We start from the raw sequence: 24,750 nt of genomic DNA, 5'->3' as shown, positions 1-24,750 counted from the left end.
AACTGAAATTAATATAAAAATGTTTTTTACTGAAACCAACCATGTCTTTTTCAATGTGAATAATGAAAGCAGAGTCGTTCGGCATTGATAGCTGTATGTGCATTGCAGAATAATTTTCGTATATTAAAGAGTTATTCAATAAAAAATTTTCTCTGATTCATCGTAAAATTCAATTTTTAGTTTTACTTTCAAAATATTTAAATGATGCAAATAAAAATATTTTACTTTATTTCAGTCTTCACAGGAAGAATGGATTTCGTTCAAAATTCGATATAAATCTACAAATTTGGTTGTGTGAATTTCAACCGTTTAGCTTAAAACGATTTTGAGATATCTTGTTCACAGACAGACATAATGCCAAAAATGTGTTTTCCGAACTCAGAGAAATCTAAAACTTGGAGATTCGTTAAAATTTCGAGTTCGAATTTCTTAACGATTGCAATACTTTTTCTACACTTCATATACGTGAAAGTAATAAGTAATCACCACGTGCAAAAGACAACATCATGAAATTATATATTGTGCTTCACTGCTATTTTTCCATGTCACTGTGGCGTCACACATTCATTCGCAAAATGAGTGACAGAGAAGGTTACTAGAACAAATGTTCTAAATAACTATTATAATTTAAATATTTTATTAATAGAAAATGTTTTGAAACTAAACCAACTAATTTTCCTGACAAATAGGCCGAACACTGTAAGCGGCTCATCCTAAAATGAAATGAAAATTTATGTGTGCGCAATTTTAATTATGGATATAGTAATACTTATAAAATACCCTCGTTCTGAGTACAGTGTCATACCCTAGGATAGTGTATATCAAAACATTCGGTCTCGAGATTTTGATGAATCTGCATGTTTCATTGATATTTGAATAATTATAATAATAAATTACCTGTGAACACGATAGTTACAGCTGGGCGAGAGGAATCATATCGTTTATAAGCCAAAACTATACGCTTCCATCAAACTTTGACCAAAATTTTTTAAAAGGAAGCTTATTTATAGGCCCATGAACAACCTATTAGCTCAAGATATTGTGTAATATCTCCACGATGTGATACAACATACCGGCCAACATCTCTTGGATATCGTCACAATGTTGTCGGACATTTCGTGCTAATAGGGAATTACATGAGTATGATAAACGTATATGCATCGAAACGTAGCGAGCTAAATAGACGAAATCTAACATTTATTACTTGAATTCTAGATCTGTATCGAATTTCGGACCGCATTTTTCAAAAGATTGACTTTTTCTGTCTTTTAATTTATCGTTGAATATGCTAGATTTTAACACTAAAAGATAGTTCATTGAATTTAATTTTAGTATATAATCTATATTCTAAAATATTAAAAACATCTGTAATTGTTTTACTATATATTCATCAACTGGGCAGAATGCCCGATTGTCTGTGCACAATGACTCCCAAACAGAAAGAGACTGATAGAACAATTTTGATATGTGGTCTTGATATCAAAACCATAAATTTTTTAACTAAATGAAGCGATGAGAAGGCGTCAAAAATATATACTCGATTCTCATCTCTATTTGAGATTAAAAACGAAACATCTCAGATTGTTTAAACATCTAGAGAATCGATAGGAGAACAATCCTTTGTCTTCGACAGAAAAGTAATTCAACCTTTGTTGTTTAAGAAGCAGAACGTTATCCCCTAATCCAGGCTTTGAGAAATATCTTTTGCTGTACTGATGGATTTTGAGTTGACCAGCCGCCACCAAAAGTGGCATAACTCCTTTTTTATTTCTGGCTATTAAAAAGTGGTTCCTAGATCAAATTCATATTTATTAATGAAGGGAAATATCGATTAATATTTTCTAAAGCTTTGTGCTATTTGAAAAGTTAAGCACAACAGTTTGTAAAAAAAATTAAAGTTAACCCAAATAATGCATAAAAAAATGAATTTATCTTTAAAAAGTATCATCATTTTAAAATTAGTGCGATTTATAATTTAAAAAATATTCACAATAAGTTAATAGAAATAAAATTTTGTTGAAAAAGCGTCGGCTTCAGATAATTTCACGGAAAAGGTATAAAAATATTGTCAGAGAATGACATTACTCATGCCGCTTAATCCAAATTAAAGCATTTCTTTTTATTTCTGATGAAGATCAAAATTTTGATATAGATAAATATTCTATACTTCTGGTTTTCTAGAAATTCTAGTATTGAATATTGTACACTTCCAATTTATCTCATATACAATATCTGGAAGTATTTCCACACAAATATTTTTGTTTATCCTGGAAATGTTGTACTTTAGACGAGACCGAATGATTATATCTGCATTTTCGGCTTCATTTCGGAAAATAATGATCTGCTGCAAAAATATTCGTTATAAGTCGCTTCTTCCACTTGATACTCTAGATTCTTTCAAAATATTTTTCGAAGAAAAAATAATGAATGCATGGTTGAATTTTAAAGACTGATTCAACATTTGGGGAGTTATGAAATTTGAGAAATTAGTTTGACCCGTGTTCTTTATTTTAGAAGGAACTAATTATGTTCGTCCAGTCATAATTAATTAAATTTAAACTATCTTATATTATGAATTTTGATGATTTATTTTTTGTAATTTCTATAAGTGGGCATGGTGAAATTTTAGGCTGAAAAGGGAATCAAATTTCGCAATACAGCAGCCCACATTGTTAGCTCGATTTTATTTTTCTTTCGACACAGCCTTTCTGAATATCTCCTAGAACGTGTCACAGTTACAGTGTCATGGCGGTTTAGGTTTTAGTTTGTGAACGCCATTTGTATGTGGACTGTGTTGGGCAATTGTATGTAGCGTTGTGTACTTTTTATATAAATACAGTTTTAGTAATGAACCATGGTTTGCAACGAGGAGGTATATTCTTGGTTTCGGAACTTACGAGGATCCAAACGAATAGAAGCTATGTGTTGCTTTTTAAACATGTGTTATCCATTAGAACTGCGATTTTATGGAACGTGCCTGGAGGATTTAGGGAGGAAGGATTTCTATGTTTTAAAAGACGACGAAATCAAAGCAAATGATCTTACAGAAGTTTTAAAAATCAGGAACATTCATGATATGAATACTCGATGTAAACTCATCGTTACGCTAAGCCTACTTAATTCTACAAATACTATTTGTGCTAGGGAATTGTTCAAGGTTTTATCTGAAGAAATAAAAATTGAAATTTTAGCGTCAATGGGAGTTCTTTCCGATTTCAAGTTGTTGGAACATTATTTATTAGTATTAACTCTTGCTCAGCATCATCCTGCTTTTACCTTTGAGCAACAAACATTTCTAATTAATCTGAGTCAAGCTTTGGAAACTTACGTAACTGATTTGTGTTCGAAAGGAAAATATGAGGTAGGACTCATTATCTATGAAATAATATGAAACATGATTTCAGCATTGCATATTTTTATATTAATATACGTACCTAACAGTTTAACATAGCATGCATTCATTTCTCATTTTGTTAGTAATCTAATTATTATTATTATTATTATTTTTTTTTGAGAATGTCAGAAAATAATTATACTGATTTGGAATTTCCTTTTGTAGCTAAGTTTACTTTCATTTATACAAATCAATCTTTTAAACAATAATTTTTAAAAAAATGAAAATTTGTGTATAATGCAGCATATTAATATGCTATTCACATTTAAATATTATTAAAATAATATTATGTTCATTAATCAAAAAAATTTTGTGGGTTTTGTGAATTACTTATACACTTAATATATTTCTTATACATGTTCGATACTTCTAAATTGTTGGAATTATCTGGCGTGGAAAATTGGTATTCCATAATCAAGTTGGTTTGTATTTAGATCTTATGGCCACAAATGAATATATTTATATATAAATTGACCATAATAACTTTAAAATTGTGATTTGAAGGTATGTGTATCATATATATTCATGAAATAAATATATGCAATGTTATAAAAAAGATTTGTACTCTGAACCAGTAAGAGCTGTACTTTAAATGAACGGCAACATTTGAAAATTATTAGATTTTTTTGCAATAATAGTTGTAATTATATTCATTTAAATGAGAATGTACCGAGTATTTGCAAATTGGTTGTATTATACTCTTGATAATCTGACGGATATTAAACCAAGAAATTACTGGATTATTACAGCGTAAAAAAATAGTACAATTACATTGTGCATTAATGACCCTTACAAAAATTTATTTTAAAAATTTTGCCATGAGCTTTTTGCATACATCATGTCTTGTTCACGAATCTCTTGTATTCGGTAAATCAGGGAATTGAGTAACAGGCTCTTGCCAAGGTTGAAAAATTTCTAGCTAAGTCTATAAAAACTTGCCAAACTAATTTAATGTGTAATTAGAGAAAAGAAAGCTGGTAATTTATCATCTAATCCTTTCATTTTCACAGTCCGGTTTCTCGTATATGACCTGTCGTTCCTATTTATGCTCTCCTCTCACCCTTCTAAAAATATTAGATTGCCAAGAGTTTACTGTTTATCATATTCCATTTGTTTATCATAAAATTACTCGAGTATTGTGATTCAATAAATTTAAGGGCTTAACTTAAAAATACAGTACAAGCACCAAACTAAAATTATTTTTTTTATATGTAATGAATTGCGAGATTTGGTTCTTTAGGTATTTTTTTAGTCTGTTGGAAAATGTATCGCTGAGATTATTTTTTTTAACCATCTGACAGCAGTTCAAGCTTGAGGACTATCATAAATTAGCCATTGTGGAATTTTAAAATGAGGTGTAATTTACATGAACTAACTAGTGAAGAAGTTTTAAGTGTTACATTTATTTATTGTGTTGTTCCTTAGGAAAACAGTTTACTTGTATGAGTAAATTTACATGTACCATAGAGTAATAAGATATTTGGTCTACTTTTTATTAGGATTGGTAGGTTCAAATTGATTTGCTTTTAAAGAGTGAACTTTAGTAAATTTGCTATGCAGAAATATTCTATATAAAAAATAATATTGTGTACACCTTGTTATTAATCAAAACAGATGGTTAAAAAAGTGTTATATAAGGTGTTTGTAATTAATTTGAATCTATAAAGCCTTTTCTATTTCTTCTGGTAGACCTATTGATTAAAATTTGGTTTATTCATTATATAGGTTATATGGAAAAGAAATCTGCTAAAAAGAATAGTTTAAATCTTTATTTTGGTGCTTAACATAAATGGCAAGAAAAGTCATTATTTAAATATGCCATAAAATCATTCTTCACCGTGCCAGTAGAAGCTTTACCATTCAAGTTTTATAAAATCTGAACGGCAGTAATAATTTTCCACACTGCAAAAAAATCAATGCTTTAAGCTTGCATAAGACTTTGTCAAAGAAGAGAGTGAAAAGGATAATAACTAAATTTTATGAGTTTACAGAGTTGGGTGGCAGCCAGAATGAGGGCTAAAGCGGATTTTAAATGAAAGTGTGGAAGTCACTATTGCACTATCACCAGAATCTGCGATCCGTTTTAAGATAATTTTTGTTAAGGCCCATTTTTGTAATTTTGTCCAAGGTCTAAAAGGTTTTCTTAATGCAAATGCTTTTATAGCATTTTATATGGAAAGTTACTACGGTCTTCAAACAAGATGATGCTACCAACGATAATGATTAGCAAGTGAAGAAACTACGTCATTCCTACTTTGAAAATGTATTAAGTAATTTCATAACATTTTTTTTTTTTTTTGAATTGCCTGGCTTCCTTGTTTTCCAGACTTGATTCCCTGTGATAAATGGTTGTAGGAATTCTCAAAAAATTTTTCTTATGGAAGAAGCATGTGCCTGAATTGAAAGCAAGCATATCATATCATATTATTGCAGTTTCATTTTGCTATTGAATACATAATTGACATAAATGAAATGTACATTGAATAAATACATTTATAGTTTTATGTTTCAAATTTGTGTCTTTTTTTTTTTTTTACCTATCACCTTCCCACTTGATAGTCTGAATTTGCATTATTAATATTCATTGCAGATTTCTTTTTATCTTGGTCCAAATGACTTATATACCGACCTTCAACCAAATGTGTTGTGTTAACTTGAATGTTCTACTTAAATTTGAATAGGACCACTTTACTTGTAATCACCTTATATGTATATGTATGACAATATAGTTATCTAATATTATCCATGTTAGGTCATAGTAAAAATTTATATAAATCATCTGCATATTGTATTGGTAGGTGGGCAATACAGCACCAAATTATTCCTTGATATGTATCTTGTAAACATCAGATGAGGACATTCTAAAAAGAAAATATGTTTTGTGTGTGATTTTATTCTTGAACTCTAAATTTTTTCTAGCTAAATAATTTATGTGCACAAATCTTTTAGGAATCTTACCTGCCAAGTTCTTATGTGCCCGGAAGAGTACCTTCTCATGGCATTCCAGAAAAAGTATTTTCTAATGTGCCCTATTCATATCGCCATACAACACCCAGGTGTTCGGAATCTCAACACAATCAAGGTATGTTAATGATTATAAGGTTTACTATGTGATTGAAAAAAAATTTTATCTGGGAAAAAAAAAACTATTAAACTAGTAAAACGAATTTTATAGTTAATGGAGTATTAAAACTTTGCATATTTAAAAGTTGTTTTATATAATTTTGTTTTTAATTATTTTGAGAAATTGACCTTTATGTATATATATTATTGTATTGTATTTACCTTAATAATAATTTATGATGGTAATTGTATTAAAATTCTGAAACTAAAATTCTACATTTGGTTGAAATGTAGTTTAGTGCGTAGTCTGAATAAATAATGTAGTCTTAAATAAATTTAAAAAAAACATGATTATTTAATATTATTGAATTAAAAGTGGTTTAAAAAAAATTTTTTTTTTTCTTATTTTATTTTTTTTTTAAATAGAAAATTGAAGGAAAAAAAAATTTAAGTGAAATGCTGTGTTTTTGTAAAAAATGTTACTTCAAATTTTTGAAAATTGATTTGCTTATCTGTAATAAAGAAAAATAAGTGGAAGATTTCTTGGACATTTAAATAACTTCTGAGATTAGAGAGACTTTTGACAAAGACAATCCTCAAAAATGAAAATTGTTATTATGAAAGAAATACGTTGAATGAGAAACATTTTGAATTCTGTGTCATTTTTAAGGGATACAAATTTAACCAACACACACGTCTTAATTTGTTAATAATATGTTATATTTTTTAAATTTTATAGATTAATGCATACTTTTAAACTTAAATGAACCCTTTAAATAATTTATCACTGCATGTGTAGTGATAACTGATGTGTGATAATCTTAACAATAAATAAATAAAATTGCAAGCTTTTAGCCTTTCCTCAGTCCTATCAGTTTACCTACTTATTTTGGATTTTTTATTCTTTTTAAGTTTGTCATTTTAAGAAATCAAAAAAAGAAATGTGCTATATTATTTTAATGGCCAGATTAACTGGTCTAAAAAATAAATTCCTCAGTAACTATAATAGTTACTGAGGAATTTATATTTTAGGTCAGTTTGCTGTAATTTGAGAACAAAAGGCTGTGTATAGCATTTAATGATAATTTTCATCCATTCTTATGTAAATTATCAACTTTTAATATAATTTTAGCAACAATGTTATATTGATATTTCATGAATGTTCTGATATTTTAGTGAAAGAAAATTTTTATAACTTTTTCCACTTAAAACATCTTTTATATTGCTAATATTAAATTAAAATTCTTTATAGCTCAGATTACAAGTCTGAAAGTGAAGCCACCACATAAGAAGACTTGCTTACGAATTAGGGTAAATTTCAAATATTTTCCAGTCATTTTTTAAATGTCTTGGTATTGTATTTACATATCCCTTAACCAATATTATTATTTTTCTTCAAGGTTGCTTGGGGAAACAATAAAGTTACAGATGCCTTTAAAACGCCTCATGATCTGCTTGTCTTCCATCAAAAGGTCTGTTCTCTTTTATTTTTTTGTACTATTTTTTGGAAAGATATTCGTATCAAAATGCCATGCTAATTTATTGTTTTAAATGTTATTAAAGTACTTTTAAGTATTCACTTAATTATGTATTTAAAATTAATAACTTAATCAAAAGAGTGTTGAAAAAGTTTAATCTGTTGTGTAGTATGAATTATACTTAGATGATATTGATTCTCTTAAAAATGATTTATATTTGTTATACTTACCTTGAACAGAGATAACTTAAATATTTGTCCTGCTTCCTATTAAAAAATTAGTCTTTAGTTATAATGTATGTTTACTATGTCCTTTTAAATTCTGACATTAACAATGTGAAATCTAACTCGTACATACATAACATTTGATGAATTAAATTAGCCTTGTTAAGCTAATTAAATATGATTGCTAAATCTGAATATTGTTTTTAATATTCAGCTAGAGTAATCTGAAAACGTGTGTATGTTTGAAAAAGAAAAACTCAAGAAATACTGATATTTGTACCACTTTGTAAGGCATTTATTGGGGAAAGTTTTAGTGTATTGAAGTCATATCAAAATAAAAAAAAAAAAAAAAAGGACTTTTATAATTGCGATTTTAATTATTTTTACTATTATGATTCGCATATTTTTAAAACAGCAGTGTCAATGCTCTGCACTTAACCGTGCATGTGCGAAAACCTCAAACTACACAAATAGCATATGCAATACTTTTCTTTGTTTACATTTGATTTTAAACACCAATTCAAAATTCACTATGTCCAAAGAAGGGACGCGGCCAGAGCACATTAATTGCCAAAATGCTTCTTTCGTTGTGCGATAATGAAAATGTAGAGGAAAGAAACATTCGGTTTGCAAATAGTAGAGAATGAATGTTTACATTTAGGAAAGGAGTCTTCTGTTGAGCAAAGTAAACATCTCTCTTTAAATTGCGCTGCAACTGAATTACTGAGACAGAATGAATCTCTTGAGGAGCGAAGTAATCACTCAGTCAATATGGTTTACAAAGAAATATTATGAAGCAAGCTGAATTTTATTTTCATATCAGATTACACAGAGTTGATAACAGTGGGTATAATGACTTTTTTTTTATATTTTTACATTTTAAAACAGCTCTTCTATTGTATATTTTTTGTGAATTGTTTTGTCTATGAACATATCATATTTACTTTTTTAACAGTCTAAATATTTCGGAATGTGTACTGTAAAAATTGTTTGTAGGTATTTTTGATGATTTCTAAATATATTTTTATGTTTGATGTTGTGTGACATGTCCATGTCATATTGGGTGGAGGATAGACTTAAGTTTAAAGCTAACTTTTCCACTTAGATGTTATGCCATGGGTAACGCTTTGCGGGTACTGCTAGTTGGTTTTAAATAAAATTATTTTCTTTTAAATATCCTTCTTTTTATCTTCTTCTATGCTTTTAATGATTGTACTATCTATTAATTCTATATTATTGTATTCTTTTCTATTTCCATTATATGTAATAATGAAGAATATGCAATCTTTAATTGTAAAAAGGTACACGATTTATTTTTATCATTTTCATTGAGGGTTGCAGTCATTGTAGATAACGTAATGAGATGCTGTTTCCTTATGTCCGCATCTTAAGATATAACTATTAAATTTTTATCCTAACTTTATTTATAGGTTTTACGTTGATTCCTATTTTAATATATTATGTTTAAGTCAGATATGGAAAAAAAAAAAATTTCTGGTATATATCTGAAATAAAGTAAAATAATTCTGAAATAAAGTAAAATAAATAAAGAAACTCTGTTTTTATCCAAGTAGTATTATTGAAGTACTTAATTTTTATCTGAAAAATATTTAATTAATCTTCTGAAAAATAATTATTTTTAGTGTGATAATTGCAGAAACAATGATTAGAATCTAATGATTCTTAATGCTTTTTTATATGAAGAACAACAGAAATGCATGTTAATAAAATGAAATTATGTTAAAAAGTTCAGTGAACTTCAACATTCATAAGTATAGTGACTGATCATATTAAGTGCAATTATTGTATATTATTCCTTATTTTCTAAATGTATATAGCGTAATGGATAATATGCTATAAAAGCATTTAATATACTTAAAAAATTGAATATAATATATAAAATTTCTGATACATTAGTTTACTCTGTATATGTTAATTTTTATTTATTATTTAGTTAGTGCAGTTATTTCCAACTGAAGCAAAGAATAACAATCAAGAGAAATGTATTCCGCCCCTTCCCCGTAAGTCTTTTAACATTAGCATTTTTTAATATTTACCCAAAACTTATGATTTCCAGAAGTAACAAGAAAAATTAAATATATCACAAATTTGTAAATATATTTTGTATTTAATTGTGTTTCTTTAATTTGTGAATTTATTTTTGTTCTTCATTGCAGATGTAATTGGATCTTGGAATAAACAAAGTAATATTACAGATTGTGTTGCAAATGCTGCAAGTGAATACATTCAGTAAGTTGACTCACTTTTTATTAAGTATAAACATTTATATTTTCAATGTACTTGCAAACATTTATTGTTGAACTTAATGTAATACAAAAAAAGCCTATTTGGTCTATCTCTCTCTTGTATCTCTTTGACTCCTTTGTGGCTGATTTTAGAGTTACTTAATTCCTCAAATCCTCATGACCATCATAAAATAATAAAAAAGAATGAACAATTCCAAACTTCTGCATTAAGATAGATGAAGAATTTATATCTGCTCATTACATCTTTAATGCAAAAAATGTTTCTAGGTGGTGTTCATATCAGAAAAAAAGTGTAACTAAATGATGTGCATTATTGCTAGACATTAATATAAAGTTTCTGTGAATAAATTGGAAATAATTTTTCAGATTAAATGTTCATTTAACTTTTTCTGAATAATGAAGACATTGACTGCAAATAATCAAAGTCAAATATTCTATTTGCTAACATTTGGGTGCTTTAAATTCCAATATATTGTTCCAATAGTTGTATAAAATTTCCTTGTTTAGAAGGTGGCATGTGTCTTTATGAAGACATTTAAAAGAATTGGGACAAAATTAGGGAGACAAAAACAAGATGAATTCTGATACAGTTTCTATTAAGGTCTAAATGTGACTAAAAAAGTTATATCAAGAAACTAGAGATTTTTTAAACTTGTTTGATATTTATATAACAGTGGCAAGATATGGCACACAGATTTTGGAAGATTTTTATTGGACAATGAGTTAAAAGAATTAAACACCAGAACTCAGCACAGATAATGTGAGTTATCAACCATCTAGAAACATCTTGAATTATAAGCTTTGTAAAAGAAGACTGTTTGCAGTGTTGTTTCTCATTAATTCCAGCTATGAAATGCTCTCTAAGACAATATTCTCTTTGATGTGTCTGGATTTTATTTGGAGAGTAATATTTGGTTGGATTATCTTGCATTATGGTAAGTGCAAATTCCATGCAAAAAATGTGGAAATATTTTTGAAAATGATTTGGCATAAATGGAATAGATTGTAAAGTTGGTAGGCTTCATATGAATGGTAGTCGTAATTACCAGTGTTTTTATGACTGTTGAAATATTGTAGAGATGAGATTCTTGATCCTTAGATTAAGTTTTTAGGGATATAAATAGCAACAGCTAATAATAATCAATGCTGCATATCGTTTTGTCTGCACTATTAAACATTTATCTTGAAGGCGAAGGCACCATTGGATTGAATAGTCTTTGTATTCTCTGAATATAAATAATTTAGAACTTAAGTAGGATATTAGTTATATCTGTGTAGCTATGTCTTATACATTCATAGTATTAACCATTATTCAAGGCATATTCACTTTAATACTACAACCAGTAACAACAGTCTATTACTTAGCATGAGAAGTCACTGCAAATCTAGCATTTTAGTCGGTATGTTTCTAAATGTATACAAGAAATGTCAGTTTTCCCTACCTTCTCCCATATCAGATTACCTATGTTCTTGTTTCCATTTAGTTATTGCAGAAGTTGATAATTTGCTTTTTGAAAATATATCTGTCATGACAACTTAATTATTCTGTGAATATTTCTGGCTCTTAACAGCAAAAATATGTAATATACATGAGCATTTATGATCGTTTCTCCAATTTTTTTCCTACTATTATATAATTCCATATTATACTATTGGGAACAATCTAAAATATTTTAACATGATTAATCTTTTAATTTTAGGCAATTAAATTCTCGCCTACCAAGTTATGTTGTAGAAACTGACTTTTTTAGAAGCTTCTTCATGCCTTCATATCCAAATAGAGCTGCACTTAACAGAAACAGTAGAATTGTAGATAGTGGATCAATGGATGTGCCTCAAAGGAACTCTCGTTTGCGTTCTTTAACTATTTACAACTCTCGAATGTCTGATAATTCACCCAGGCACCATCCTGAAAATAGGCAAAAAATTTTGCCTATTTCTCAAAGAAAACAATACGAAAATGGGTAGGTATTTGTTTTATTTCATAGTTTTGCTATTGCAATTTGTGATATTTTTATTGTATTTGAGAAAGATAAATAGATATTTCTTTTTCTGTTAATATTTTACAGTCTTGAAATTCCCTTTTTTGATTCATCTAAAATCTTTATTCTTATTACAAGTATGCTAAATATATTTTTTCCCCCTCCTTTTTATTTGAATTAGTTTGAAACATAATACTTTTGCAGTATCATTTCTTTTATGCTATCTTGGATTTGAATATTGTAATATCTGAGGTGATGGTATTATGCTGAGACGAACTTATACTTTTAATATTTTTTTGAATGAATATAATTCTGGATTAATGAGATTTTAATTCTAGAATGTGTTATCAAAATATAACTTGTAGTGAAATATTTGTAATTTCATTTTTACTTATTCAGATTGGTATGCTTAGTTTTTATAATGTGCTATAAATGATAAAATAGAAATGAATATATCCCATACTCAAATAATTAGGATAGATTCAGTTTTTCTCTTTCAAATTTATGTGTATAATAACTACACATATATCAATTTATGTGTAGATATCTACTCATATTTTATGAATATGTATATAAATTTAGTGCTTCTATAAATTATAGTGATTTTATGATTTTATATAAATTTGTTTGATCTAAAATTAGCTAAATTAATTGGCTAAATAATTATATAATATTTTTACAAATTTAAGCTTTTGCAATTATGCTTACATTCAGTTTCTTAGATTTGATTGGAAAAATGCTCAAACTATATCTTCCCTTCATTGGTTATTACATTTTTAATAAATTTTATTGATTTAGATAAATTTAATGGTAAATTATTCAAATTTTTCCATACAAATTTATATGCAAGTAATTTAGTTGGTATAAGATAATGGGGAGCCAGATTTGATTATTTTTTTACTATTGTAAGATGTTTAGAAAGCTTCTAAAATATTTACTTCAAGCGATAAAAAATTAAGCAATACAATAACCATAATAAAATTGAAATTCTTAGCAAAAAGAACTGATTATTCATTCAAATAAGTCCTTATCCTCCTTGGGTGGGTGTAGATGCTCTAACATTTCCTATAATTGCTAGGATATTGGTTGAATTCTATATATTGCTAACAAATTGTTTTGTCCTTTCTTATTGATTTGATGGAAATTAATGAAGCTAAAACAATTTTTGATGATGTTGTTCTGGGCATATGGTTCGTAACTTGTATCTTATGTCATGATAGTCAATTTATATTATTAGCAAAAGTTAGATCAATTTTTTGTTTTAATGTTATTAAAACATGTTTAATTTCTTTATATCAAATAGTAAAAGCAAATCATTGTTTAAAATGTAAAAAGGTCAAGGTGAAGAATTTTTGGAAGGATATCTTTTTTTTTTTTTTTTTTTTTTTTTTTTTAGTGAGAGGAGAATAATAAAAGATGGTGAATGCATTGAAAATTATTATGTGGACACATTATTATCCTTAGGAACAAAGCTTTTTTAGACAAAAGAAATGAATATTTTAAGAGATAGAGTAGAGTGCCTTTCATTATATGGTCTATGATAATGATGACAAAACTTTATATAGTTTATTAATTCTTTTTGTTTCTCATTTGTCATCAGCCTTTCAATAAAGCCTGAATTGACCATGGTTATTGATGAATAAAATTGCTATTTAAATCCCCTCCCTTGGAAGCAGGTTTATTATTATTATTGTTTTTAGAAATGAATGTGGAAATTGATTGAAACCATTCTAAGTATAATAAGTATTTTATATATAATATTGAAAGTTGCAGACAGCTGGTGACAAGTATTGACATTTTTTTTTTTTATCAAACTTGAATGGTTTTAGAATATATAAAATTATATGTGACTATTATTCCATTAGTTTTTATAATTATATTGGAAATAAATAAAATATTCAGCTTTTTTATGTTATGCCCTTTTTTATTAGAAAACTTGATTTTAAAACTTTATTTAAAGTAATCTAAATAAAGAATTTTTTAGAAAAAGGCTTAATTTAATAAGGAAGATTGCCCCTCTTTTCCTCATAAATAAAATAAAATGACATGAAATGAAGATATATCTTTCTTTTGTCTCACTATTAAACAGTATTGGTCATATTGCATTGCTGGGAAAATTATAAATCATGATCATAATAATTGTCTCTTGTTTTATTTTTAAATAAAATATGTAATTTTCAATTGGAAAATATTAAAATTTTTATTGCAGAAGTAGTATGTGTTCGAGGCCATCCCCTTTGAACTCGCCTATTGAATCTCCACTTTCTTCACCATATGCTTCTCCTTTGAATTCGGAAACAAATTCCCGAGCTCCATCTCCGTGGAATATTCCGCCTCCAAATGTGGGCTATAGTGCAAGCAGTTCCTGTAATGCCTGTCCTGAATCACCAGGAATGGAAAAGATACAACCAAAAGAAATTGCAGATCAATGGGATTCATTTCAAAATTACAAATTTGAAGAGGTTAGTATTATTCTCTGCCTGTGTGATGTGAAAATTGTATATTAAATATAATTTTATTTGAAATATACTTATTATGAAATAGTAACTTTTTGGTCGTGAACGTGGTGAGTTTTAAATGTTACTCTGGACTTATATTGGAACCTAATTATTCGATGAAAAGAAAGGAAGAAACTAACATTACAATGGTATTCATACATATTTCTTTATATTTATAGCAGATCATAAAATATAATCTACTATATATCATGTTGAAAACATAGAAATCTAATACTGATAGTCTCTCCTATTTTTAGTTCAATAACTATTTTTATAATTTTCAAGATCAATGAAAATATTTATACAAAAGTAGCAATTACTTAGTGCTCTAATTTTATTCAAATACATCATATTCGTCTTTCACTTCAGTGTAATAGTCTGTATATTTAATTGGTCATAGTGAGTGAGTGAATGAATGACTGTTAACTGTTCTGTCTTTAGTAAAATCTTTAATGGTGAATTTGAGTAAATTGGATTCATTTATATTCTTCTTTTCATTACAGAAACTGTGGTTGCTTATTCATTATAAACATATTTCTACTTCCTATTACTTAAAAGCTCAGTTTTAAGTCCATCATACTTTAAACAGTTTGTACAAATATTTTAATAATAAAATGGAAATTTTTTATTGATATATATAACATTTCTAAACTGTTTTATAATAGTTTTTCTTGTACTTATTTGTCATTATTATGTCCCCTATATCTTTTCAATATTACGTTGCAATGGTCAGTTTTGTACATATTGTTGATAAAATAATACAAACTCCCATGAGATAAGAGAAAAGCTTTGTTTATAGAAAATTTGACTATCCGTTAACTTAATTACATATTGTATAGAACATGGGGTGGATGCAAGAGATCATAAACAACATTTAATGGAATATGAAACCATTCTTTCTGGAGAACAATCTGTAATTCCGAAAGCCTAGATAGTGTTTGAAATTTAGTGCAGAGTTTCGACTCTAAATATCCCCACAAATATTCAATAATGTTCATGGCAAGTGACTGAGGGGACCCGGCAAGATGTCATATTTCCATTTCGTGCTCTTCAAACCATTTTTGAACGATTTTAGCAGCGTGGGTAGAGGTGTTGTCATCTTAATAAAATGGGCGTTCTCCAGTAAATGAGGTGTGGTGGGGAAGGATGCACCTGATCTGCCAGACTATTGACATAGTGGGAAGCTTTTATCTTCCCATGCAGAGTAACAAGCAGCCAGACACCCCAAACCATAAGGAAACCACTTCATCCTTCACAGTCAGCAAGAGGCAGTCGAGAGAAAATGCTTCTGTGGGCCTCTTCATAAACTGCAACTCTTTCTTAAAGCATGAAGTTCCATTTGGACAGTGTTTACTAAAATGGGGTTCTGGAGATAACAATTTATCTCAATATTATCTGGAGTAAAGATTATTTTTGTTTTGGGGCTCTGTGCGAGCCAACCCTCTTTTTTTCTTCTCAGTAATCTTTTTCTTTGTCTACTATTGAGCTTTGCAGATGCCATATTTTGTATATGATGTCATAACGGCTGATACAGTACTCCTTGCTAGCCTTAAATAATTAGCTGTTTCTGTCATCGAGCAAACGAGCGCACCACATTACAGTTATCAGGCCTTTTTCGAACTTTTGACAAGTCAATCATTGTTCAGTTTCTCAGAAAGTACAGTAAACGCATGCAACTTCTATGGCTGATGTTGAACAACTGATACCTTACTTTTCTTAAGCAGACTTGAATGCAAAGTGACATGCACGTTCTGCTTCTTTGAAATGGGTTATACTTTTTTCGTGAGTGTTTGTATTATTTTGTCACCCATCTGTATGTGAAAGAGAGGTTTTTTCCTCTTTTATTAGGAATCGAATATTCATTTATAATTTTTCTATGAAATTATCTATTTTTTGCAATGTTGGACCAATAAAATTGTAATTAATATTTCTTTCAATCAAAAATCGAATTTTATGATATATCAATAGCTGTAATATATCATAATTGTGTGATATATCAATAGCTAGAATAGAAAAAGAGAATGGCAGATTATTTGCAAGTGAACTATTATGTAAAATTACAAAGTATATGCTGTCAAGTTTAAATTAATGCTTTGTTTTCACTATAAAATTGATTATACAACAGAAAAAAAGTTAAAAAATAAATGCTTTTTTAACAAACTTAAATAGATTAGGTTTCATTTTTTATTTCCCTGAAATAAGTTTGTGTATGTCATAAGTTCCCGCCGCCTATGATTAAGAGCATTTTTTCCCTTTAAATTAGTGTATAGGAAAGTTTAAGAATCAAGCAATTAACTGCTGTTGAATTTGCTTATTCCATTGGTATAAAAAAAAAGAGGGCGAGTTAAATAGATCTAAGGTGTAGAGATTTTTTCTTTCAACAAAATTAAAGGTTTTCTTTGAAATTTAACCTTTGTTTTTATATACATAATTTAAGCCTTTTATATTTTAAATAGTTGCAATATAAATAGTAGATATTTCCATGACTGGTTTTGGTTAACAGTGTATGTATTTCTTACCTTAAATTACATATTATTGCTTTGATTCCATATCATTTATTTAGTTTGAACAATTTTTAATTATTTGCTGTGTTTCCCCTCCTTTTTCTTTTCTGACACTTCAGAATACGACCAAAATTATAATATACCTAGACAGTGCAGCTGTTATTTTAACTGTTTGAATAGTCATCAAGATGATTGGCTTACTTCTCTTAGTTGTGAAATCGCAGAGTAATTTGTTGTTTTAAAACCAATATTTGTTTTTATAGCTTCAAGCCATGCCTGTTCAAGAACTGGAAGCCTTAGGCATTATCAAAGATACAGGAGTAAAATTAGCTAAAGATCCTGATTGTAAAAGGTATTATTTTTACATATATCCATCTATTTAATGGAATATTGCTGCTTCATTGATTATATATGTTTATCTCTCATTTTCACATTGAAGTGTATAAGTAATGAATTTGCTGTTTTGTATTTAATTTATCCATATCTAATTAGCATAAAATTATAAAATCCAATGTTATTTTCGATTCCGTTAATATTATAAGATATTGTACCTATAAAAACTATATTTAATTCCATTTTGCTCATTTTCTTGCTCCATTAATAATTGTCTATGTGGAAAAACAAGCAATTTTATTTATAATATTGTAGTTTTATTGAAGAAGGACATATATCTAAAATGGATCTTAACTAGTGTATTTTTGAACACATAAAGGAGAATATTTATTTTATTTATTATTGTAATTTTTAGCCCTCCCAATGGAATAATTGGCTGTTACATTCCCAAAAGTGCTCTCTATGTGAAATCTGGTCCACTCCTACATAATAGCAATGACAGCTCACCAGTATGCTCTGAGTATTCAAGTCCGCCACAGAGTCCTTCACCTGGTGAAACTTGTAATCAAAGTAGTTCTCTCAGTTCTGGCAATGAAGAAAACACAGAAAAAAGTACTGAAATTCTTTTCTGTTACAGAAAATAGCTAAAAATTTCGTTAATAATTATTAAGTGATTAATCATGACTAATTTTGAAAACAAAAGTATTCCTTTGTAATAATTTGATGAATCATCCTTTTTGATTCTAATATACTCATAAATATCAGTTTTTAAATAAAATAGATTGATTAATTAATTTGTATTATCTGTTATTTAAATAATTTTTAGATGAATTTTAACACTTTGTCTTATATTCAAATCTTTTTAATAAAATTTTAATTAGTGATATATTTTGCAAAACATTATAAAAATAGAAAATAATACATATATTTTTTTTCTTTTATTATTATTTAGGATCTCTGTCTAAAACTCTAAGTGAAATGTGCAAAGTAGATGAGACAGCAGCAACAGTTTCTGATTCACCTTTTAAACGAACAGATGACGATTCTGTCTGTATGAAAGGGAATCCAAATCGTTCTTCTGTATCTGTCATTCCTTTTGCTGTTCCTTATAGCTCTATTGTTACACCAATTCCTCCACCCCAAAGTATGAAGCCTGCATACTTACCTATTACATGCCGAACAAATAGTGGACCCCAGCATCTTAGCCCAGGTGCTGTAGTTTTTGATAATCAATTTTCAAGGGTTCCCTTGTGCCTCCCAAGTGCTCTTACTACATTTTTGCCAGGACCACAAAGAACTCATGCTGCAACTCCAGACAGAGTGTTATCTCCCTCTAGTCTGCCAATTTCAACGGTATCCCCATTTCCTGTTGTGACATCTGGGTGCACAACTGTTCCCAGTGCCAGTTGCAGCATCACTACTCATAGGAGTAGTAATGTGACTGCTGTGACTCACTCAGGAGCATCCAGCAATAGATATACGCCTAAGAATTCAAATGTAGCAAGGGACAGTGATATTGTCAGTAAACCTGTACAACAGACTGCCGATGGCCCTTATGCAACTGGTTATATTTTGAACACTTCTACACAGTTGACTGCTGTCTCATGTTCGTGCTTTACAACAAATTCTGCTCGGCCATCACCTGCTCCTTCACCATCTGTTATGTCTCCAGGAGCTACTCCTCAGCCTTCTGCTGTGCCAGTTTCCATGTCTTATCTTGGAATGCCAACTTGGAACTTGTTTCATTCCATACCATTCCTTCAGGCACAAACACCAGCAAATGGTTTTGTTCCACAAGCTGGAATGACAAATTCTGGACAAGGTTTTAGTTATACTTTGCCAAATGGAATGACTGCAATATCCCCAGAGCTTATATATCCAGGACAAACTTTTACGATACAGTCCCCATCCACTCAGAGTCCAGTTGCTGCTACTCCAGTAACACAATGTTATGGAGCATTTCCTCAGACTGCTGCACTACCTGTGAAATTGGGAACTTGCTATAATTGTGGAAAAGTAGGCCATCGTGGGCCAGAATGTAAAGAGCAAACAATGGATGATATGAACAAGTCAGGTACAGCAGAATTTTTTTTTATCTATACAGATATAAATTAATATTAATAATTTACTTTAAAAAATGGAAGATTAATTTATCTATATAAATAAAATGCTAGCATATTTGGCACAGAACTCACTTTTTATTACCTTATTGTTGAATGGTAGCATTCATATCACCTATGTATAATTTCAGTCTGCTTCAATGAACTTTACTACAATTATACTTCATTTAGTATTTTCCTTTGCTAATTTATGGAGCTGCAAAATATTATTAGAAATGCTCTGGGCAGAGCTTGCTTTATTACCAAAAACACTATTTAACATCACTTAGTGATTAGAAAATGTAAAAAAATACGATAATTTAAATAGGTGTGAAATATTAAGTTAAATATGAAATTAAGTAATTGTTTCTAATAGATAATTGTCATGCCTATCAAAATTAATGTTCACAACAACAATATTTTTGCATTAAAACTGAAAAAAATCTTTTTAATGGTAATTCATCCATCCGTCAAAACATTCAATAGCATACTTTCGTCAGTCATTAACTCTGAAGTAGGACTTTTGCTTTTATTTAGTGGTATGTACACTTTTTAATTTGTACTTAACAATAGTAATGGTAAGCTAATTCAATCAAATTCTTGTTTTTCAATCATTTGAATTAATAATGTAATTTTTTTTTTTAAAAAAAAATGCATTCTGTATTAAACATTTAACAGCCTAATAATTCAATAGTCTGACCAAATTATCTGGTGGCTATTTAATTCTTAAAAATTTTTCTTTGGCACTCATGTTTCAGTCAGTTCAGGTTGTCTTTTAAATTTCATATAGTAATAAAGAATAAGGTTTTATAATAATAAATAAAATAAGGTCTTTGCCTTCTAAATTGAAATAAATTCAAAATCATATATTCAAAATGTTTGCGTTGAAAATTTTTTTAATTAATTGTTGTACATTTGTCTCTTATATAATTTTTTTTCTTGCTACAAATTCATTCCCATAATCATAGCTTTCACAAACTTTAATATTTCCTGCTAAAATAATAATAATAATTTTGAAATTCAGTGGCAGTAAATTATATTACACAAGTTCCAAACTTCTTTCTTTTTTCTTATATATTTTCATTAAAAAGACTCGGTACGTTCCAATATAATTTGAATGGAGCATTGAAAGAATGTTAATAATTTGGTAACCAACAATGTGTAAAATTACTAGCATGATTTTAACTATTTTTTTTTGAATAAATAAAATGAGTTGAAGAAAATAATTTCACTTGTAGTTGCTTCTGTGCTTATATTGATGTGATGTACTTAATTTATTTATTCCATCTAAAGAAATAATAGATTCTTGGAGAATATCCCCCCCCCCCTTCCCAGATGCACTTACTATATTAGCTAGAAATCAAAACTACTTGAAATGCAACTTATATGAATGAAGATGTCATTATGATGCTATTAACTTTGAAGATTTTTAGCAGTCAGATTAAAAGTTAATGTCATTGAGTTGAGCCTTTTTTTTTTTTTTGTATAGCTTTGCTATTCATGTTTTAGCTTTGATGTTTCTTGATTATGCAGAGAGGGAGTATAGAATTATGACTAGACCCATTCTAAAAAGTCCATGATGTAAATGCAATATCTTTTGTTAGTGAGACTCACTTTACTCGCAATGACATTTTTTTAATGCTCAAATACTTCTTTAATCAGTTGCTTTTTTGTAGTATTATACAATAGTCCTGTGATTTATTGTTATTATTATTTTTTTCCTTTCTTATCTAACTTAAATATATGATTGTATTTATTAGGCGTTTTGCAATTTTTAGTGCCATTTTTTAATCATCCTATTCTTTTTTTAGGTAAATTCCAGTTAAATTACAATCCTGTACCAAAGATATCTGATTGTCATGAGTAGTTCTTGCAGACATTTCTCATGATGCTGGAAGAATAAAAGTTATGTGTTTTGTGTTTAAAATGCTTAGCTATTTTGGCAAGCTGGAAATTTATTTATTCTGCTTCTCTGTATTATAGTCATCAATAATTCTTGAAGCACTGTTAACTGTCTTGTTACGTTTCAAAATACCTGACAGATTTTTAAAATCTGCGGTTGTTTTGTGTGTCTTTATTAAATGAGCTAAATATATTATAAATAATAAAAGAAATCTAAAGTAAAAATGTAAATTTGTACATATATCTATCTATATATATTTGATTTTTTTTTTATTTTGTTTTGTTTTAATGCCTTCTTCCTTAATCTTTACTGAAATAAAGAACACATGCCTGTCTATAAATTGTAATATACCAAAAAAATAAGCTGATTGACATTGTTTCTAGTCTTTAAATAAAGTAAATTATCTCTTAATATCAATAATAAAAAAAAAAATTTTAAATTGCTAATAATATTGAGTATAATAATTGTAATCTCTTTATTAAAATTGTAGATTTACTGTATATAAATATTAATCTGTTATTTAATTGTATTATATGTATTTTATGCTTTTATGGTATTTTCTGTACATGTGTTAAGTTAGTCAAATGAATTGTGATTTTTTTTTTCCCATTTATTTTCTTATTAAGTTATATTTGACCTTAAAGTGGATGGATAGAAAAATAAAAATGGAATAGTTTGGTTTTACTTATTTTTTGTTGAATTTAGTGATGGAATTTTTAATTTTAGTTAACAAAGAAATTATTAAAATTTTAAAAATTCTTAATGTTTTTAAAATCAAGCTTTTATGTTTTTAGCAATCAAAATTGATTTGATTCACTACTTTAGAAATTTAAAAAATATTTAATATATTATTTTTTTATTATAAAAATGCAAAAAGCATTTTATTAATCTAGAATTTTTTTTAATAAAAAAAAATTATAAATATACAAACATTTTATGATTTGGAAATTATTTCTAATTCTGTAATTAATCCAGGTGAGATAGCTTATTTTGTAGGATTTGTTCCTCATCAACTCTTTATAATCTGCGTAAAGGTGTTGAAACTAATACATGCTTTTCTCTTTTCTTGCCTTAATTGCATTTTCTAATATGATGTAAAATAATTGCGCTTGATGCCCATCAAGAATAAATGAAATGTGAACTTAAGCAATAAAGGCAAGGTTGAGCAATAATTTACTCTCAGATTATTTTTCATGTTGTTGGTATAATGTGAACAGTTTATATAAAGTAGTTATTATAACTTCTTTTCCAAAACACTTCAAGATCTGTTAGAAGTGTTGTACATTAATTGTTATAATCAATTTTAAAGTTGATTTTAGTATCAGAAAGAGAGAAAAAATAGTTTTTGCAAATGGTTGGTGGAAAGTGAATTGCACGACTTTATGTGTATATAAATTGCTTTGAGGCAGTTTTAAATTATCAATTGTACATAAATTTTTCTGCATGTTTGAATGTTTGCATATGTTTTTTGAGGAGTGTGTCAGATATAACCTTTAGTTGCCAAATTTCAAATAGAATATATTTCAAGGATTGCCTGCTGATGTGTATGAGACTTTATATTATTTTATGAATTAGAGATATGAAGTGTTTATGTAATTATCAACTAATTATTGAAATAAACGATATTTGATTCAAGGTGTTGAATTTTATTTTCAGTTAATCTTTATGAATTCAGCAGTTGTTTCATTGGAAACATACTTTTCCAACTTATATTTTTTGTAGAAGTAGATTACTTTTATGATGATAGTGTTTATCATATGAATGAAAATTTTAAACTCCATAATTAATCATTTTCTCTGTTCATTATTTGATGTGATGATATCATCCCTCTTTCCCAAATGCTTTTTCTCTAAAAAATAAAGAAGCACTGCCATTACTTTGCATTTTATATCTGAAATAAAATTATTATAGAGGATTATATATGTAGTCTATTAAAAAAGATTTGTTGATATAATAAAGATATTTTTTAATTTTTTTGCCTGCAAGTGTTATTTTACCCATATTATTGAAATAATTCATTTATTTCAAATTCAATGAATACAAGCATTCTTGTCAGTAATTTCTATCAAATTGTGATTAACAGTCAAATTCAGGTGGATTTAATAGTGCTTATATTTTGATTGTTATATTACAAATAATTGGCTAGTAAACAGTTTAAATAAAAAAAAATGAAAAATTTATAAAATGATTAAAAGTAGAATTTATTCTTGTAATATCAATATAAAATATGATTTTAAAAAAATTAATAAACTACAATTCTAAAAAAAGAATTATCACTTTATTTAATTTAGTAAGGACTTTCTTTTTATTGAAAAGATATCTCCATTGAGGAATTCATTAAATAATCTTAAGAGCAGACGGGAAAAAGAATAAAAATTAATTACTTGATTTAATCTAGAATGTTAATATAGTATTGAATTGAAACCATGTACATATGTAAGACAGAGGAAAACATTCAAATAGTTATAATATCAAGTAACTTATTTTGTGTACTATCTCCCAAATCAAAAAAGTAAGTTCATCTATAAATGGTTGTTTTTTAATCTATAATTCAAATGAGATTACCTATCCTGCAATTTAAGAATGTAAATGTGTTGCTAATTTAAGTACAATATTTTGCAAATTTATTTAAATTTGATTATAAAAAGCTTGTAAGCTTCTGTTTGCATAGCAGTTGAGCTTTTTTCCATAAAACTTCATAGGTGAATGATTTTGGTGTCTTTTGACAATTATTCATGGCATTAAAAAAAATTGAGCAATTACATAGATCTGTCAAAATGAGCCTAAATTTTCTAAAAGGAAATGCTCTTCAAAAAGTATGTTAAGGAAATTCATGTACTTAAAATGCAGTTTATCTTGAAATCTGTGCCAATTAAATAATTTACATCTGTCTCTTCAAACATCTCATCCATTTTGCATTGCAAATAATGTATTACTAGTATTTCCTATTCTCATTGTAAAATACATTTTAGGTATAAAACAATTATTTCTGAACCAATAATTTA

The 24,750-nt window shown here is 27.8% G+C and overlaps 1 protein-coding gene across 1 annotated transcript; it reads left to right on the top strand.

Moving 5' to 3' along the window:
- Positions 1 to 2,722: 2,722 nt before the first annotated feature.
- LOC129984076 (zinc finger CCHC domain-containing protein 2-like) lies at positions 2,723 to 23,719 on the top strand. The gene is made up of 12 exons (XM_056093850.1): positions 2,723 to 3,361; positions 6,344 to 6,476; positions 7,710 to 7,768; positions 7,858 to 7,929; positions 10,114 to 10,180; positions 10,337 to 10,409; positions 12,127 to 12,390; positions 14,618 to 14,870; positions 17,674 to 17,762; positions 18,159 to 18,355; positions 18,696 to 19,817; positions 21,654 to 23,719. Exons 1-12 carry the CDS (start codon positions 2,855 to 2,857, stop codon positions 21,707 to 21,709), a joined length of 2,892 nt encoding a protein of 963 aa, XP_055949825.1. The 5' UTR covers positions 2,723 to 2,854; the 3' UTR covers positions 21,710 to 23,719.
- The last annotated feature ends 1,031 nt before the right edge of the window (positions 23,720 to 24,750 follow it).

The sequence above is a fragment of the Argiope bruennichi genome, chromosome 9, assembly GCF_947563725.1.
Source record: "Argiope bruennichi chromosome 9, qqArgBrue1.1, whole genome shotgun sequence".
NCBI classification, from domain to species: domain Eukaryota; kingdom Metazoa; phylum Arthropoda; class Arachnida; order Araneae; family Araneidae; genus Argiope; species Argiope bruennichi.
This window is presented reverse-complemented; position numbering and strand designations above follow the sequence as displayed.